At 35.7% G+C, this 18,941-nt stretch overlaps 1 protein-coding gene across 8 annotated transcripts in view; it reads left to right on the top strand.

Annotated features, from left to right (window-relative positions):
• Positions 1–18,941, top strand: part of LOC135323509 (dmX-like protein 1) — an 83,969-nt gene that overhangs the window by 19,398 nt on the left and 45,630 nt on the right. For 6 of the 8 annotated variants that reach the window (XM_064500166.1, XM_064500165.1, XM_064500169.1 and 3 more), the window contains exons 6-17: positions 2,815–2,881; positions 4,807–4,982; positions 6,015–6,201; positions 7,811–7,979; positions 11,378–11,590; positions 12,247–12,500; positions 12,600–13,284; positions 13,850–13,971; positions 14,486–14,575; positions 14,892–14,994; positions 17,507–17,623; positions 18,562–18,786. In XM_064500166.1, the coding sequence (XP_064356236.1) occupies positions 2,815–2,881; positions 4,807–4,982; positions 6,015–6,201; positions 7,811–7,979; positions 11,378–11,590; positions 12,247–12,500; positions 12,600–13,284; positions 13,850–13,971; positions 14,486–14,575; positions 14,892–14,994; positions 17,507–17,623; positions 18,562–18,786 (2,408 nt within the window). Of the gene's footprint in view, positions 1–2,814; positions 2,882–4,806; positions 4,983–6,014; positions 6,202–7,778; positions 7,980–11,377; positions 11,591–12,246; positions 12,501–12,599; positions 13,285–13,849; positions 13,972–14,485; positions 14,576–14,891; positions 14,995–17,506; positions 17,624–18,561; positions 18,787–18,941 lie in introns of those variants that run through there. The other 2 variants (XM_064500167.1, XM_064500172.1) reach the window with 2 other exon arrangements.

The raw sequence follows: 18,941 nt of genomic DNA, 5'->3' as shown, positions 1-18,941 counted from the left end.
TTGTGCTCATTGCCTCACGTCATGCCTCTGGGCACTACTGAACAGAGTCTGCCCCTGTCTTCTTGACACCCTCCCATCAGATATTTACACTCACTGGTAAAATTCCCCCTGAGCCTTCTCTTCTCCGGGCTGAACAGTCCAGCTCTCTCAGCCTCTCCTTTTATGAGAGATGCTCTAGCCTCTTGATCATCTTTGTGGCCCTTTTCTGGACTCGCTCCAATATGTCCATGTCTCTCTTGAACTGGGGAGTCCAGACATGGACACAGCACTCCAGATGTGGCCTCACCAGTGCTGAGTAGAGGGGAAGGATCACCTTGCTTGATCTGCTGGCAACACTCTTCCTAGTGCAGCCTAGGATACCATTGGCTTTTTTTGCCACGAGGGCATGTTGCTGGCTTATGGTCAACTTACTGTCCATCAGGACTCCCAGGTCCTTCTCTGCAATGCTGCTCTCAAGCTGGTTGGCCTGCAGCCTTTAGTGATGTAAGGGGTTATTCCTCCCCAATACAATCAAAAGGAGATAAACCATTTAACCTAGCATCTTGACAAAGGATGTCCATAAAAGTTCTTGTGAATGCACCAGTGATACCAACTGAATACGTTGTTTGGCTCTTTCTCTCTATACTCAGAGTTTTATCAGTTGTATTTATACCACTCCTTTGGTATTAAGACTTGCAAATACGTAGAATTTAGTAGATAAAGATTTTATGGTGGATCCACAAAACTTTGAGAACATTGATAGGTAATCCTCTGTGGCATAAAGGAGATCTGGAGTGGTTTTGCTGCTCTGGCTTTGGCAGTTTCTTGATGGCTAGCTTTTGACTTTCAAGCTAGATGTAGGTCTTAAGATCACGTACGTAAGCAGCTGAAGTGTCCTTCAGGTCTTCCAAGTAATTGGAACCGCCATTTGGATAAGGAAGAAGGGCAGCTTCAAGCCCAGTCTTCTCTCATCCTTCAGTGGGCTGCTGGTGTATGTTATGTTTTCTCAACTGTGAACTTTACTCAGATATTTTTCTCTCCATCTCAGTTTGCACACACTAAATCCACTCCCTCCCCAAATATTTGAAAACCTATTTTATTAACTGAATTTGCATGTCTGCTAACTTTCGCCTGTAAATGTTAAACTATCAGGAGACCATCCGAGTATGAATTTGATTTGTGATAAATTCTTCAAATTTGTAGGTGAACTTTCAAATAAATATCTAAGGAGTGGGATATTGTTGTATCTGTAGGACAATTGATGACTGTTCAGTCAGTTCTGAATGAGTTTTATGTGACTTGACATGCTGTGGCCATGTCTGCAGGGAGAAGACATTTCTAACATCATTTCTGGGCAGATGCTCAGATCATCCAAGTGACAATTGAAAAGTTATCCTTTGAATATGATTAATTTTATAAATAAGAAAAGTCAAAGACTTATTTATTCAGACACCTTTGGGCCCTCATCTCAGTCTAATGCAAGAAGCAGTTGTCTTGCAGACAGAATGCCATAGATATGGTGTGAGAATCTTGGAGTGCAGTTGTAGCAGTCTGGATCACACAGATACTGCTTTTCTTCTGTCTCTTCAATAGTATGTTCTGTGTTTGGATCACCAGTCCAATAGACTTAATTTCATAGTTTTTCTCATTTCCCTCTTATAAACTCTTCTCAGGGAGGAGAGAGTGAGCTTGGTTTCGTGCACTTTGAACTAATGGGTCCTGGAAAAGATCAAGTGAATTTGCTCTGTCATTTCACCTTTTATGCCTGTATGTCTTCTAGTACAAATACTAGAATTAGTTCTTCTGTTAAAATAAGCTTTTCTTAATGAAAAGTTTGCACAATGATGAATTTTTAAATACTGACCTTTGTCTGAATTGATTTTAATGTCTGAATAGGCATTCTGAAATGTTTCAATGTTGGGTGTACTAGGAGAATATTGCTTCAACCAAGAATTGAAAATTGGCTTTCTTTGCACAGGTTTTGTAATTGATTTGTTGTTATTGCATGTGCTAAATGCATCATGCTTTCATTGACCTGATGGCTAACTTGATCGTTCTCAAAAGTTAGGCCTTACAACTTGTTATGCAAGTCTAACAAATTCAAGATTAAAATTTATATTGGATTTGTGCTGCACAGTTAAATTCTGATGACCACCCTGTTGTCATTAATAAAGTGGTATGACTAAAGCAGTTGCTCAGTGCTTCAAAATCCGTGAAAGAAGCTGATTTATCAATATTTGCTAAAGAAAATAAAACACAGCACAAATGAACCATATAACTAGATTATTTTGGTGTGGCATCTTTTACCACTGTGACTGTTGATATAAAAACTGCTTTAAGATTTTCTTAAGACTTTTCTTAACCAAGTTACTGTGTTACACATTGTTGTTCTCTTGGGTTATAACCCTGCAGGAAGTGTAAGAAAAGGAAGTCTCTATTTCAAATGAATAGGAAGATAATACAGACTGGAAGAACTCGGTTTGAAAGGCTTATGAAGTGGAAGTAGAACGTATTTGGAGTGAAGCACTTGGGTTTAATCCATTAGCAGCTACTTTTCCTTAATAACATTTTGAAATGTTGAATGCTGTATCTGTGTCTCAGCTACAGCTTTTGTTTCCTGTTTCTTCTCTTTGGCCCCAACTCAGTGTTCTACCTAAGTTTATCCCCAGTCTCTCTGGACTTTGTTAAAGCTCAAATTAAACATTTCACACAATACAGCAGGCATTTGCATATAAGAATTGAAGCACTTTCATAATTTTGAAGGGGAAAAAATGTTTAGAGTTCTGAAAAAGTATTAAATTTTATTTTCTGTTTTTAATTGTCTTTATTTTGCAGAACTGCTTCTCAAGTTTGTTTAATGAAATTCTCACCAGATGGGGAATTTTTTGCCACTGCTGGAAAGGTAAACAAAAAAAAAGAGAGAGAGAGAAAACTCAGTATTTCCAGTAATCCTTCTGTGCATCTTTACATTTTTGCAAACGACAATTTGGGAGAAAGATAATTCAGTACCAAAACCCAAAATATTCACTGAGTACTGATTTTAAAAATCTACTTTGAATGGGTCACATTTCGGTACCAAAACATAAGACATCAGAAAGTGAATAGTTGGGTGGGGGGTGATCTGTGAATGAAATAAGCGCAAAAGAAAGATGTTGGTTATTCATTTGTTAAGGAAATATGTTCAATATTTCCCCAATATTGTGATACACTTAATCAAAAACAGCTTTTCACTTTTTTCTCTGTATATACACTTGTATGTCTAACTTAAGAGAATTCATGTTCCCTTCCAGTCGTGTATCTCCACATAGTTAATGTCAGTGTTTGCGGCTAGTCTTACAGATTAGTTTTGTGTGCTCAGCAATGAATGGTTTATCTGCAAAAGCAATAAAATGCCTTTGCAAAATAAACAAAGGTTAAAACATAGTGTCACCATCATATCTTTTGACTTCCTAAAACACTAAAAAAAAAAATCAATCTTTTATTTGTACTAGGAAAGCCATTATTTGGGTTTTGTAAGAGAATAACCTAACAGTTCAAAGCAGGGAAAATTAGCATGGTATAGAGGATACAATGAAAAAATGGCTAATTCATAAGCAATTTTCTCTGAGTTGTAAAGGGATGTAATTGAATATTTTGTTGCTGCAAATAGTACTGTTGTTTTTCTTCGAGAGAAGACTCGCATTGATATTGGTCAAAAAGATCGCGTAAGAATCTTTGGAACTCTCTTGTGAGAATTTATGGAATTATCACAGTAATTATGGAGAAATAATCATGTGTTAGGATTACTGATTTTAAAAAGAGATAAAAACCTTACACTCTAATCAGTCTTTACACAGGTTAACAGATGCACACAGGTGTCAAGTTTGTGCTGTCAACTAAAGAATGTAGTATACACTGCAGAATTGTTGAAAAGGAGACAAAATGGTAGTAATAAGGATCATTGGGATGATGCAGTTGCTGAGAGTAATGGAAACCTCTGGCTTAAGTGTCAATTTCACAGAATACAAAGAGATATCATGAATGAGTCTGCAGATGTAGGAATCAAAATTGATTATGCACTTTGCTTTAGTCTGTCTTGAAAGTGTGAATGAAAAATTAGTATGCACACATAAGGATCGATTAGAAGAGTGTTTAGCTTAGTTGTAGTCTGTGTTTTTTTTGCTGGTTGGAACATAACGTCCCCTAATACATGCTTGAAGCAGAGAGGTTCAAAGATGGTTCAAGTTGCAACCAAATCTTTCTTTTAAAAGGTAATCTTGTCATGCATTTTTTTTGTGAATCCGTTGTATGCATCACTAACAGATGAATAACATCCATTTTGCATATTTGTTATGTTATCTCTATGCTTGCCACTTTAGGTTGTAGTGCTTGCTTAGAGGACTATGACTTTTAAGGTATTTGCTATATTTAAGGAAGAGAGAAAGATGTAACAAATCAGCTAAACCCTTAAAAATAACTTGTAGATTTCTTTTTCCAGGTAAAGTGTATTTCAGTTGATTTGTTTCCAGCATGTGAATGTGAAATACCAGACTTCGATGAACTATGCTCTGTATAATAAAGAAGCAAGAAGTTCTTCCCTTCCTGTTTTGCTTGTTTAGAATAACATATTGCTATATGTCCTGTGATGTCTTTCACGATATACTGGCTGAAATACCTTTCTTGAAAAAAGACAAATGAGAATCAGAGGAATATTAGAAGTACTTGGTACTTTGACACAGAGCTTACACATTTCACCCGAGACATAGTTCTCTTGAACTTTTATTTGGTTCTCCAGCTGGAAGGTGAATGACTCAGTAAGCATGTTTTTATTTGTTCTTTGTTGTTTAGGATGATTGTCTTGTGAAAGTATGGTACAATGCAGACAGCTGGCGATCAGCTGTAACACCTCCTGGTGCAAGTCCAGGAAAACAAGCACAAGAAGTTGATTTTTCATTTGTTTATTTGGCTCATCCTCGTTCAGTAAATGCATTTTCATGGAGGAAGACCAGCAAGTTCATGCCACGGTCAGTAGTTCTAACAGCCTGAAGTTTGTAAACTGTCCAGGGGGAGGGGAGAATATGTCTAACAAAACTTTGTGTGTTTCAGTAGGTTCGTCTGTAGAAGTGCACTAATTTGTGTGTGTGTGAGGGGGACATTTTGTTTTTTTTCCTGTGAAACCTGCTTTAAATTGTAATTGTGGCCTGTGAGCATCCTAATGCCATGAGTAATATTCCAATCAGTAGCCATTTGAATTCACCATACCCTTGTGTGTTTGATAAATATGTGCTCTTATACCAACCTTTAAATAGAAGACTCTTCATAAAACCATTAAAGTAGTCCTTAAATTGATTTTTGAAAATCCACTTATTGCATGATGCCCGAAGGAGTTTGCTGCTGGACAGTACTGTCAGATGTTCCATCTCTTTTTAGAGTCTTAACTTTAAAACTAAATTGTAAACTTATATGGGCTGGAAATCTGAGAACATGTATAGTTTTTGCAGAGCTTAGTGTAGGCTGTTTGAAATCTTTTGATACATATGTAATGCAAATTCTATTTAGAAGAATAGTCATTAGAGAAGTTTGGAGTTTAAGATTTGCGGTTGTATTCCTGATATTATGTTGGTTTCTCTGGTTTGGATGTGTGGTTTTGTAACCGCTGTATAGTAGCGTGATCTGGATAAATGACAACAGGACTACAAAAACAATTAGCTTATTGCTTCTTACTAGTTCTGTAAATTGAACCTAAGATTTAGGGTTGTATAGTTAAGTGATTTTCTTATGTCGAACTTCATTACACAAGTAATTTATAATCAGAAACTCGAATAGCTATCAAAGCTTATTATGCATGACTCGTTTATAGTTCTTGGCTGAATCTTACTGTCTTTGAGACTATTTGTCCAGTTGCTCAAGAATATGTTGTTGAGTTTTCCTTTCCTTAGTATCTAAGTTGCATTGTATAATTCTGAATATCGATACTGGAAATCATTTGCTACTGTTTTATTTTGATGCTATATGATGCAAGTGGCATCTTTACGCCTTAAATTTTCTTTTGTTAGTGGTGCTGTCTGCAATGTTCTCCTGACTTGCTGTAAGGATAATGTCTGTCGTCTCTGGGCAGAGACTTTGTTACCCAATGACAGTCTGTTGTATGGTGGCGGATACAACAATTGGACTGATGCAGTGAACTTAAATAACTTCAAGAGAAATACATCAAGTAAGGAACGAATGCAAAATGCATTAGAGGTAAGAAATGAAATTGAGGAGACTACAACACGTGCACACACGTGATTTTAGACAGCATTGTAATTAATACTTCAAACATGGGTCATAAATTGAACTACTTTAATGCGTTATGTAGACTTACGGTATAAGGTAGTGGATTTATGTGAAATTTCCCTCGTGTTCAGCTGACAGAAAACAGTAATGCTGAGCTGACAGCAGTCTGTCTGAGCTTTCACATTTGAAGATATAGGGACTTTATATCCCTACTACTGATTTTATTCTGGTCACTGAAGCAAAGACATTTATAGTATCTACTAGTTCAAAGAGCTAGGGACAGTATGGAGTGGCATATTGTGCATGAGTTCTGTGAAACCCACTAATGATGCTGCCTTAAAATTATAGTAGAGGCTTGCTTCTCATGTTAGGAGTTGTGGGATGTTTTCTGGCCTATGCAATTAGAAAAAACAATGATAATATTGAGGAAAAAGATATTTTCTGCTGCTATAGTCCTCAGGTAGAGCAGATTGCTCTTAAGCAGTATCTCTAAGGCAAATGATCCTTATTAGCTAGTTTATCAATGGGAAGCAGAAGGAAAATATAGCATTAGAAGTCTACAAACCTGTGTAGAGAGTATTTGGACGTTGTGCTCTTGTCTTAATGGAATAACATATTTCACATGATCAGGCTGCTTTCTTAGCAAATGTGGCATAGTCGACTATAAATTTGTCAGGCTGAAAGACAATGCAGTGAAGAAAGACTGTTCCTAAGAAAAGTGAAGTTGGGAGACAATTTTGTGTTCCTGCTGAAAGCAAGGGACAAAATTAAAGATCAGAAATAACAATTAGGTAAAAATTGGGAGAAAATGATTTTGCATGAGCCTGGTATAGTAGGAGGCAAGAATAGCAAGCGAAAAGGAATACAAAGAAGGTAATACCAAACTAGTAGAAATCATTTATCTTTTCATACTTCTTGATGCTTGTACAGATAGCTATAGCACAATGATACTTGTACAGGTAGCTATAGCACAATGGTCTGGAGCTATGCAGTATGTGGAGTGTGACTTTTTTTAATACTGGCACACTTTGTTTTAAAAATTGAACATCTCCCCCCCCCCCCCCCCCCCCACACACACACACACATTGGCGCTTTAGAAGCGAATCCACTTTGCATGGTGGAGAGACTTTAAAACTAAGTGGGACATTGCAGTGGAAGTAGAAATACTGATCTAATCAGATCCAAAGTACAGATCTAATCTCCTTTCAGAGTCTCCCTGAAAAGAGATTATTCAGATCTTTTTTCTTTGATGCCTTTAATAAGTTTGGTGCCTTTACAAAACACAGTAATATTTATCTGTTTGGGTATAAAAAACTATGTGAGCATTGTCAGCACACTAGAAAACAAAACAGTTACTGAATACTGTAAAGGCCTTTTTATAAAGAAATTGGAAAGTATTGGTATTGCTCCACTGCAGACACAATCTGACTGATGTGATTTTTGTGAGCAAATTCACTGATGTTGCTTTTGAAGTGAAAAAAATCTTTCATGCACTGTATCTAGAAAACCACTTACAGATGAAATCTGCTTTTTCTTTTTGAAAGGAATTTAAAATGACACCTTATTCTTCATGCAGTTAAACCTGAAGCACTTCCGACGAGGAAGGAGGAGGTCAAGTGCTGTAGTTGCACATACTGGATACTCTCCACATCAACAAGATCCTCATGAAGTTCACAGGAACATCCCTCCTCATGCAAATGCACTCTGTCACTTTCATATTGCTGCCAGTATCAATCCAGCTACAGGTAAGAAGCAGAGTAAATTCTTGCTACAGGCTAAACTACAGTTCCTGTTAGATATGTGTTGCTGCATAAGCTTAACTTGCTCAGACGTATTAGTAAAATATTAATACGATTGTGCAAGGTCCCTAGGATATTGGTTTCATTTAACGCATGGAAAAATCTACAGTAATGAAATGCTTGGAATAAATTTTCTCTATAGGAATAGCGTCCTTCATTTTCTGTTGTTTTTACCTGGGATTCACAGTGGACTGATATGTACAAGGGTAAATATTTGTAAATGGAGTTACAGGTTCATTGGGAATTGTGTTGATTGCATAAAATATCATATTGAAAGCATGCTGATAAATCAATTCACAAGCTTCTCAGAATGCATATCTAACACAAAAGGTCTGAAGTAACCATACATATCTGTACTTATCTCTCTGAACCAAGCAAAACAGACTTAGACCTTCTTGTTTTATAAATTTAATATTTACTTGCACTCAAGCACTATTTTGATAGCACTGAGGAAAAGCCCCTTCAGGAACTAATACTTCTGCTTTTGTAAAGTTTGTGTATGTTGAAAATGAAGCATATTGTCCACTCATTGAAAAACTGAATAGAAATGCAATATTGAACTTCCTCTCATTAAGTTTTATTGCTATGATGTGATTTCCTGTGTCTAAACTTAATGGGTGATGATAGCATATAAATCTTTGCTTATACTAGTTAAGTTCCATCTTAAACATAGTGTTTTTATTTATTTTTGCTGCTACTGACTCTTTGCTGCTACTGACTCTTTTTGTAAGGCCACTCTTTCGATCTAAATGTATTTATGGTTAGTTCATACTTAGCTATGATGTCCTTGGTAGGTTAAAGAATCATACTTACCATATTTTACTTTTGATTTGCTAAGCTACATGTTCTTGCTTAAGTTCCTCTTTCTTTGACGAATGTGACCAGAATTGCATAAAGCTTTCCAAAAATAGACTTCCAGCTGTTTTGTGCAATGCTCTCAGTACTATTTCTACAGAAAATGTCTCCATTCAATACATCAATTACTACCTAATGTCATAAAAGAAAGTTCCTGTGTAACAAATCTTGGAGACTTCAGGTTCTCCTGTTTGCATTTCTGCATCATCAAATGTATACAATGAGCTAATAAACCTTTTCATGTGGTTAGCAACAATGAGCTAATAAACGTTTTCATGTGGTTAGCACACTTTTTTTTTAAATCCATGGTCTTGATGCATTTCTGTTTATACATAATGACTAAGGAATCTTTAATTTGGCTTTTAATAGTCTTTGCAATATAACTGAGCCAAACTGCCAACCTGCCGAATGGGAATGGAAATAATTGTGGAAAAGAATGGTAAAAGATTTTTTTTAGGTATCTAAGACTTTTAGTTGTCTTTGACCTTTTAAATTTTTCTTCCTTTTTTTTCCTGTTTTAGTAATATCCTGCTTGAGAGTCTTTTTTGTATCATTTGGTCTGTAATTCTTTCAGTAGATTTAGGGAATAAGGGGTGGTTCTTTAATATTTTATTTGGAACCTCTGTTCTAAGTAACTCTTATCTTAAGCTTTAATTTGAGGAAATATCTGTTCTCCTGCACAGCCAATTCCCTAAGTACTTCACTCTGGCCAGGTTCTCTAAGTAGTTCTTTTAGTTTGCCCTATTGGAATCAAATTTTATCTGAAAACCAAATTGTATTTTTGCTTTCATTTAATTCAAACCACATCAATTTATGATCTTTCACTCCAAGATATGTCCTTATTACAATATTCAGAGTATCTGATAAAAACTAAGGCCAAAACATTCACATGTCACAAAAAAGGATATATGTTTTTATAATTTTTTAAAAATAATTTTGAAACCAGTTTTCTTATAGTGGCAAAATTCTTGAGACTTTCCTTTATGGTAAAGAGTTACTTAAATTTAAATTTGGCCTGGATGGAGTTCAGTGAAAGGAATAAGCAGTTGTTTGGACAAAATTGTATTTAAGGAGAGCTGGAAAGAGTTACTGATTTTTTTGTTTGTTTGCTTGTTTTTTAAATCCAAAGACTTTAGAAGGTTTTTGGAAAGAACAAGTGTGACTCTGAAGCAAGTAAAAATTCACTAGCTAAGGATTTTGGCCAGAGCTGAGCATCAATTAAAAGTTGGTAATCCTCAGGAAGATGCAGTGGTCCTAGAATAGAATAACTGAAGTTCTGAAGTAGGAAAATGGAGAAGAAAGTGATTTATTTCAATCAAACATAAAAAAAAAAAAAATCCTTAAAGTACGTAGCTTTATATTCTAATATCAAAAGTCATCTTTCTAGTTCACCTTGTTCATGTTTGCCGTGTTTACCTGCCTTTATGAGAAATAGCTTTGTTCTCCACTCCGATTTCTGTTGTTGCCAAATCCATTATCGTGTTTTTGTAACTAGCAGTAACTGTCTTTTCTAGAAAGACAGACTATATTTCTCAAATCCTGTGTTCCTTTTTTAGGACAAAATTCCTGGTCGTCTTGTTGATCCTTTTTTATATATGTGCTCTCACTCATTTTCTTAGCCTAGACTGGAGCATAAGTAATACAAAAGTATTGGTGGTGTGAAAAACAGAATTGGAATAAGAAATATTTTGTCTCCCAGGAGATGGAATTTATGTACTACTGCATTGATAGCAAGTAGAATGAGATGAGAACATGCAGACTTCTAGGTGTGAATTAAACGTAGGTTGAGCCTTCAGCTATTGCTGTATGGCCCATTTGAGAAATTACAGTAAATCAACTAGCTGCTTTTTTGCCACATTTATGGCTCTGCATCAGTCTGATACTCGCTTCTGTCACTTACTTTGTGATTACTTCTTTATGTTTAATAACGGCCTGTCACACTAAGTAGCATCATATGGCAGTGTGAAGTAGTAAGAGGACTGATAAGAACCTGAAACCCTGACTATGTGATAGTGTTACAAAGGACATATCTGGTCACTGTATTAGTTCTGCCTAGCCATCATGTATGATCCTTGGTATCAACATATCCTTCCTGTAGCCTGCTTTCTGAAGTAAGCATCACCAAACTATGCTGAAATGATTTGGTTTGTACTGAGCTGTAGTAGCAAAAGCAAGGTAAATTAGCTTGTACGGACAGCTTTGTCATGAATATGTAGCTCAGTGTCATACAGTAACTCTAACGTAAATGTGGCTGAGAGCCTCCCTTAGAACATGGTTGTTATGCACATCTTCTTGTGGATAGCAGCCGAACAAAGTAATACTGGAAGTGGATGATGTTGGTGAAAGGAATGACAACTAGCAATATGCTTATTCCTAATTGCATTTTTTCATAGTAGAACTTCTGCTTAAAAACAATTATTATGAAATTACTTTTTATCCTGTTCAAGCTGCTTTGTTTTGAAAAACATTTTTAATATCTCTTTTGATAGATATTCCTCTGCTTCCTTCTATCACATCTCTGAGTCTTGGAGAAAATGAAGAAAAAAATGGACCTTTTGTTGTGCATTGGCTAAACAATAAGGAACTTCATTTTACCTTATCCATGGAAGTATTTCTGCAACAACTTAAAAAGAGTTTTGAACACCACTCTCCTGAGACCAGTGCTGAGGAATTTAATCAGGTCGATGGCAAATCAGAAGAAGGTAAAAGTCCTTGGCTTTCGTTTTATAAAGTAATATGTAATGTTCTTCAACATTAAGTAAGGGATAGATAACTTAGTATCTAAGGATGCAGATAGATTACAGTAGCATTTTTCTGCATTTCCTTCCCTTCCACTGGAAGTACTTACATGGCTTTTTAAAAAAAAAAATCTGTTTCTAGAAATACTGAATTTGTTAATGGTTGTTTCAGAGATTTTTAGTGCTTTCTGCTGAACACTGTCTCCTTAGCTATTTAAGCTGACCTGAAGGCTTTTGCATGGTAGTGTTATTTTAATATCTTTAAGGAAGCAGATAGTCTTAGAACTAAGGTGTTTTTTTTGCTTTTAATATTAATGTATACCTAATTTAAATAGTTTTATAATGTTATATAAACGATTTATTTATGCATAGTTGGGAGATGTTTTTGTTCTGCCTATGCATTGAAGGATTTAAGTGGGAGGAAAAAAAGTGTTTCATATTAAGGTGTAAAATAATCTACTTTATTAGTCATTGACTGAGGTCTGCAACAGAACTTCTAGTTTGAATTTTTGTTATTTTAAATTGTGCTTGTATGAGTGGTTTAGAAGAAGCTTGAAAGGTTCTCCATTGCCTGCTATATTTCATCTTGTGAATTTAAGATGTATCTGTGTGTGTTCTAGAAGCTAATGAAAATGGAGCTGAACAAAAAGGAAACCAAGAAAAGAGGGAACTAGGTGGTGAGAAAACTACTCCAAATTCAAGCTTTATTCCTTTATCTTCTGCAATTATCGATCATGAAATTGAAGTACTACTTTCCGAATGGAGTAAAAATGCTGACATGCTATTCAGTATACATCCTGTGGATGGTTCATTGCTGGTATGGCATGTGGACTGGCTAGATGAATACCAGCCTGGCATGTTTCGCCAGGTGCAGGTACTTTATTTTTTCTGGATTATGCATTGTTACTCAATGAGAAGTATGCTGTGAAAATAACTTTAATATTAATTCCTCCTCCCTTTCTTAAATTTCTAGGTGTCATTTGTCTCAAGAATTCCGGTTGCATTTCCGACGGGTGATGCCAATTCTCTTTGCAGAAGTGTAGTGATGTACGCTTGTACCAAAAATGTTGACTTGGCTATTCAGCAAGGCAAACAAAAGCCCCCTGGCCTTACGCGATCCTCATCTATGCTTATCTCTTCTGGACACAGTAAATCAACCAACAGCTTAAAATTAAGTATCTTCACCCCCAATGTTATGATGATTTCCAAACATGCAGATGGGTCTCTGAACCAGTGGTTAGTGAGCTTTGCTGAGGAATCTGCTTTTTCAACTGTACTCAGTATTTCACATAAATCCCGATACTGTGGTCACCGTTTTCATCTTAACGACTTGGCTTGCCATTCAGTGTTACCGTTGCTGCTTACAACCTCACATCACAATGCTCTGAGGACACCAGATATTGAGAATGCAAAACAGACAAATGATTCTTTAAAATCTCAGGAGTCACCATTAAGACATCAGAATAGAGGCAATGCAAGTGTAACAGCCCAGGATCCCAATGCAGTTTACAGTGAGCTTATTCTTTGGCGAGTTGATCCTGTTGGGCCATTGTCCTTTTCTGGTGGAGTTTCTGAACTTGCTCGGATCAATTCCCTCCATGTTTCTGCATTTTCTAATGTTGCGTGGCTGCCCACACTTATACCCAGCTATTGCCTCGGTGAGTTTAGTTTCCTGACTTGTTAAGTGTTATAGAGTAAAAGTAATTTAGCCTAAAAATGCTATTAAATAGGCGATATTGATATATTTGAAAGTACTGAAGAAATGTAAGTCTGGACCCTTTATTTTACAGTTTTCCAAGCTGCTGGCACTTGTGTATCATTCTGTGAAGACTTACTGTGTTCTTTATTCTATCTTCTTATATGTATCATTAGGTACTTGATGTTTTAGGAGCTAATGCAGTGCTGTTCTTAGATGATAGTATATACTTTAGATTATAAATATCTCAACAATGATTACAGACTATGGTCAACACTAAAAGCAGAGGTAGATTTTGCAGGTAGTTCATAAATGGAATTCTGATTTCCTTTAATGCATTTTAACATTGGTTGCTAAGCTCAGCATTAAACTTAGTAGTTCTTACTTGTGAACAGAAATTAACAAGAGAAATTATTTCTTGTGTTATATTTTTTTCTTTGATAACTTCAAAATTGTCTCTGGCCAAAAAAGGGAGAATGTTTGTGTTTGATATATATTTGCGCGCTTTGTGCATTTGTATTTTTCAGGTGCGTACTGTAATTCTCCAAGTGCCTGCTTTGTGGCTAGTGATGGACAGCATTTGAGATTATATCAAGCTGTAATAGATGCTAAAAAACTTTTGTGTGAGCTCTCCAATCCTGAAATTTCTGTAAGTGAAACCTGTCATAAGTTTTTGGAGGTCATAACTTAATTCTATAGCATGAGTTTCTGGCTTGCTGCTGAGATTCTGCTGACTGTGATAGCTAAGCTCTGCTTGTAAAATCAGATATGATAAAATTTCTTAGCATTGTAGCCATGCTGTATTCCATTTAATCTTCCAAACTGAGCATAGAGTCAGGTCAGTGTTTGGTTGGGTAATACCTGTGAAACACTTGTGCTGCGAGGTGCAATAACAGAGTAAGAAACACTGCACTGTTTGCATCCTAAGAAAAAGTTGAGATACTGTTGTAGCATGGTGAAAGGATGATAAATTGCTGATGGTGATGCTTTCCAGATGAGACATACAAGTTCTTGCCACCTTGTAGCCACCAGAAATAATGTGGTTCTTGGGGAAACTAAGAATGCTATGAAAGTTCTTAATGAATTGCAACCTGTTTAGAAATACAAAAAGCTGAGTCACTGAGACCATGCAACTGCCCCCCCCCCCTTTTTTTTTTTAACAGAAATATGTTGGTGAAGTTTTTAACATTGTAAGTCAGCAATCTACTGCCCGCCCAGGATGTATTATTGAACTGGATGCCATCACAGAGCTTGTAAGATCTTTTGTATGCTTCTTATAGCATTATTATATCGTTTAAAATGTGTTAAAAATGCAGGCTACATCTGTAGTGCTCAATCAAGTTAAAGATGAAGTAGTTAAAGACCGATTCTGGCATATACCTGCTTTTAGTTTCATAATATCTGTAAATGAAGAGAACTTGAATAATGAAAGTGCTTTTTTTGAGAGATCTTTCATTGATATGGCCAACTTAACAAACAACCTAAAAGCTCCCATCTTAGAGAGCAACATTATTAATACACTCCACAATATTCACATCTTGTGTGTGTGGCTCTCTTTCTCTTTTTTAGCATGGTAGGAAAACACAGTTATTTCATGTTTTTCAAGAAGACTTCATTTTAAATAACCAGGAGAAGGAAACAGCTGAAATGAGGAACAACTTATCAGAGTCTGGTAAAGAAATCTTTTTCCTCTGTAGAATGAAAAATATAGTATCTGGTCTTCAGCATTTATTTTATGAAAAAGAACCTGTATAGCTTTTTGCATTTTAAGGTCAAAGATATTTATCTAAGATGTTTATATACCAAAGCACCATTCGATCAAATTTTAGATGAAATAGCTTGTGATGAGGTACCCATTGTATACTGAACGAAACATTCTGTTACTAATAACTTTGTCAGTGCCAAAGGGGAAAAGGTGTTTTAAAAATAAAGCTTGTAGCTACGGAGTATGACACAGACAAAACTTACTTCAGTTTTTCTTACTCACTCCGTAAAATACAATGTTCTAAATATTGTGTGGATATTTCATAGCTATTGTTTTAGAAGATATTCTGCAGATCTTTGGGCAATTGCTAATTACACTGGAATAGATGATTGACTCTCCTTGCTTGGTGAGGTGGGTTAATGGTTGAGTTATATAGGCATCTCACTTCTGTTCAGAATTTTCAAATGATCTGGAAAATAAGGGTCAGGATAAAATGACAGTCTGTGATACCAACTAATTTGGGGTAGTAAAAGAAAGGCTGAATAAAAAGGAGCAAAGTTGCAGAACAGTCTCATAATGTTGGGGGTGATAGCACAGTACATGAAACTTATTTTGTAGAAAAAAAAAAAAAGAGAGAGATATGGGAAAAATGGCCTGAACTGTGTATATACATTGAATTCTGAATTAGTTATTGCTACCCAAGAAAGATCTGGAGTAATGGAGATAAATCTATGAAAGTGTTAGCCCAACTCTCAGTAAAGGTCAAAAGATACATATGGAATACCAGAGTTTTAAAACGCAATAGAGAACAAAAGAGAAAAGTATTAGGCCACAGCATAAGTTTGTAATTTTGCATCTTGAATACAATGTGCAAAACAGTCTCTAGAAGAAATACAGAAACTATTCTAAAGCCTTGGTAAGAGGAACAACTGAAAGTCTACAACTCCTCAGCTTGGGAAAGAAGCAGCCAACTGAATACTTACAGAGGTACTTAGTTACCTGGGGTCTCAAAATAATGATATTCACAGAGAAATGAATAAGAAGTGATTATTCACTGCATCTTATAATATAAGAATGAGAAGACATCAGATGAAGCTAGTAGGTGGGAAGTTGAAAACAATGGGATGTACTTTTCTGCAGAGTGCCTAGTAAATATATGGAACACATTGCCACAGAATGTTGTGGATACTGAAAGATTTACTTAAGGTCACAACAGAATGCAATAAAATCTGTGAAAGATCATTAAAAACAAAAAAAACCATACTCTTGGCAGCTTGCTGAGTTGGAGATAGCTGAAAGCTGGAGAGCACATGCGGAAAGTGCCACTATATACATACCTACTTCTGCATTCTTCTCTAGGCATCCTGTACAGACCACTGCTGTGTAAGAAATTGAGCTAAATGGACACTTTGAAACTGTAGATTAGAAGTGCAGCATTCACATGCATTCTAAGTGGAAACTATTTTCTAGTACTTTAAAGCTCTTCAGTTTTAAAATGTCTCCCTCTCCTTTCCTTTTTGATAAAGCATGTAAGAATTTAGCTCATGTCGTTTTAATAACTGGTTCACTTCCTTTTTTTTTTTTTTTTTTACACTGTAACAGAAGTAATCCAATATAGAACCCACAGGGGTAGTGCAGCTAATTCTTCATCATGTTTTTCTAGATGTGTACCCAAAAGAAGTTTAGAGGAATCATGGAGAAAAGACGGTACACACTAGTATCGCTAAACTGACTATTTGTTTTTGATCCTAAGGAACTTCCTTTGGAACTAAGGAGGGAGAGTGGCTGGATGCACTCTCCAGAAATGAGCTCCTCCTGACATAACAATTCACGCCGCCTTTTCTTGATGGCTGAAACTATATATAGCAAGTGGTTTCTTACGAAGAAGCATCGTACTTCTTATGTTTCCAAGACTATATAGTCAGTCTGCCTGGGCTGTGTTCAATGGATCTATCCATTAGACCAACCTGTGACCTGCCCAGCTATTGACATGGCATTGCCTCTCTAGATGTTACTTGTGTAGTTTTTATATGTCAGTCATAACAGCTGTAGCAGCCCAGGCCAAATCTCCATCTGACTCACTGTCTTACCTCTTATGTTGGCCAGTAAGAGATACAGTACTTAAAGACGTATAAGAGAGAAGGACAAGCATGCAAAGTGGAGAATATTTTCTGGGATGTAGCTTTAAACATATAGCAAATTCAGGCAAATGTTTTGTCATCTCTAAAAGAGAATATTGACGATTTAAAATATATACATATGTATATACATACACCTATAATCGTTTTAATGGTTATTACTTGTGATAAAATTGGGGGGGAGGGGGAGCATGGCTGTTGCTAGAAGTTGTATAACAATCAGGTATAGCCAGACCATTGTGTTTGAGTATCATTTGAATATGATTATTTCTAGCTGGTAAAATTTAGTGCTGTGCTTGGTTCAATAACCCCTAAAATCCTCCTGTTCTGAATTTTATCAGGATGCCAGCAAAATGGATTCTCTGAAAAATTCTACTTAATAGTAATAGAATATACTCAAAACCACTCATTACTACACATGTGGCACTTGCACTTGAAGTCAATTCCCGTCTCAATAGGTAAGCCCTTGAGTTTTGATGTAAAAAAAAAAAAAAATTTTTAAAACAACTGTTTTTAATTAAAGCTAACAGTTTGGATGTATTCTTGCTTCTCGGTCAGAAGTTTTTGTTCTGTAATTTTAAAGTTTGCACAAGTTCTGAATTGGGATGTAGTCTGAAGCACCTAAATATCAGAAATACAGTTATGAGGAGTTGTTCTCTGCTGGTTCTCTTTCAGACTTTGAAGCTACCACAAAAAACTTAAAAGTAAGCTAAGATATACTTCTGTTGTTTTCTGTTAACATCTGAAAATTAAGGAAATGTAAATCCAATATTTACTACATACTAGAGGAATCCGTTATAATGCATTATTGTTTAAACCATATTCCTACTTTGTGTTGATTTTCATAAAAAGGAGTGAAACTTTCATATCCCATAATCTCCAAGATCTTACATTTTAAGCAAGTATTAACAGAACTGTTCTGGAAGTACTTTTTTCCAGTGTGAGTTAAGACTGAGTTCTGCATTTAAATTTCTCTATCTGTGGGTATTTTGCGCCTCATGAAGCATTAATTTCCATGGATACCACACATTTTTTTATTTTATATATATATTATATATATATATATATAATGTGTGTGTGTATATATATATACACACCCACACACACACATATACACATGCACTGCAGTTTTGCTGCTTCTGGTTACAATTTGATTGCTTTAAATCTGAAGAGTGTTTGAAGCTAGAATTTGAAGCAGAATTTTAGAAGTATTTAATATAGGAGGTGTGCTAATATTTCTAATATTTAAATGTGAATTTAGGAACACTTTTCATTATCATGAAAGGAAAATTTTAAGTCTCTGGTTTTGTCAGTCTTTTTGGAGTGTGTTAAAGTGAGTAAAGTTCTTAAGTTAAATTTAGTTGACTCTCTTTAATAACAATGCAAACTTTTTTAGATGAAAAGATAGATTCAAATACAGCTGAAGCAGCAACACAACAAGAAGGATTATATTTTTCACCAGATCCAGAGAAGATACAGTCACCTTTCACTCAGAAGTATCAGGCTTGTAAAGCAAACCTTCAGAGCACCAGCTGGCTTACACTCTCTTCAAAAATGGTGTATAGTCAAGAGCTAAATTTGCCAGAAGGAGTGGAGATTATAAGTGTTAAGCCATCAGCAGGTTTGTAATTTCTTAAAAAGAATAAAATAAGGAATTGTTGCCATTCTGACATAGCAGTAGGTTTTAAAATTATGACAAATTAGTAGTTTGGTATTTGTAGTAGTTCGAATTAAAAACCTGCAACTGGATTGGATGCAAAAGGCTTGCTAAAATAT

The sequence above is a fragment of the Dromaius novaehollandiae genome, chromosome W, assembly GCF_036370855.1.
Source record: "Dromaius novaehollandiae isolate bDroNov1 chromosome W, bDroNov1.hap1, whole genome shotgun sequence".
In the NCBI taxonomy this organism is placed as follows: Eukaryota; Metazoa; Chordata; class Aves; order Casuariiformes; family Dromaiidae; genus Dromaius; species Dromaius novaehollandiae.
This window is presented reverse-complemented; position numbering and strand designations above follow the sequence as displayed.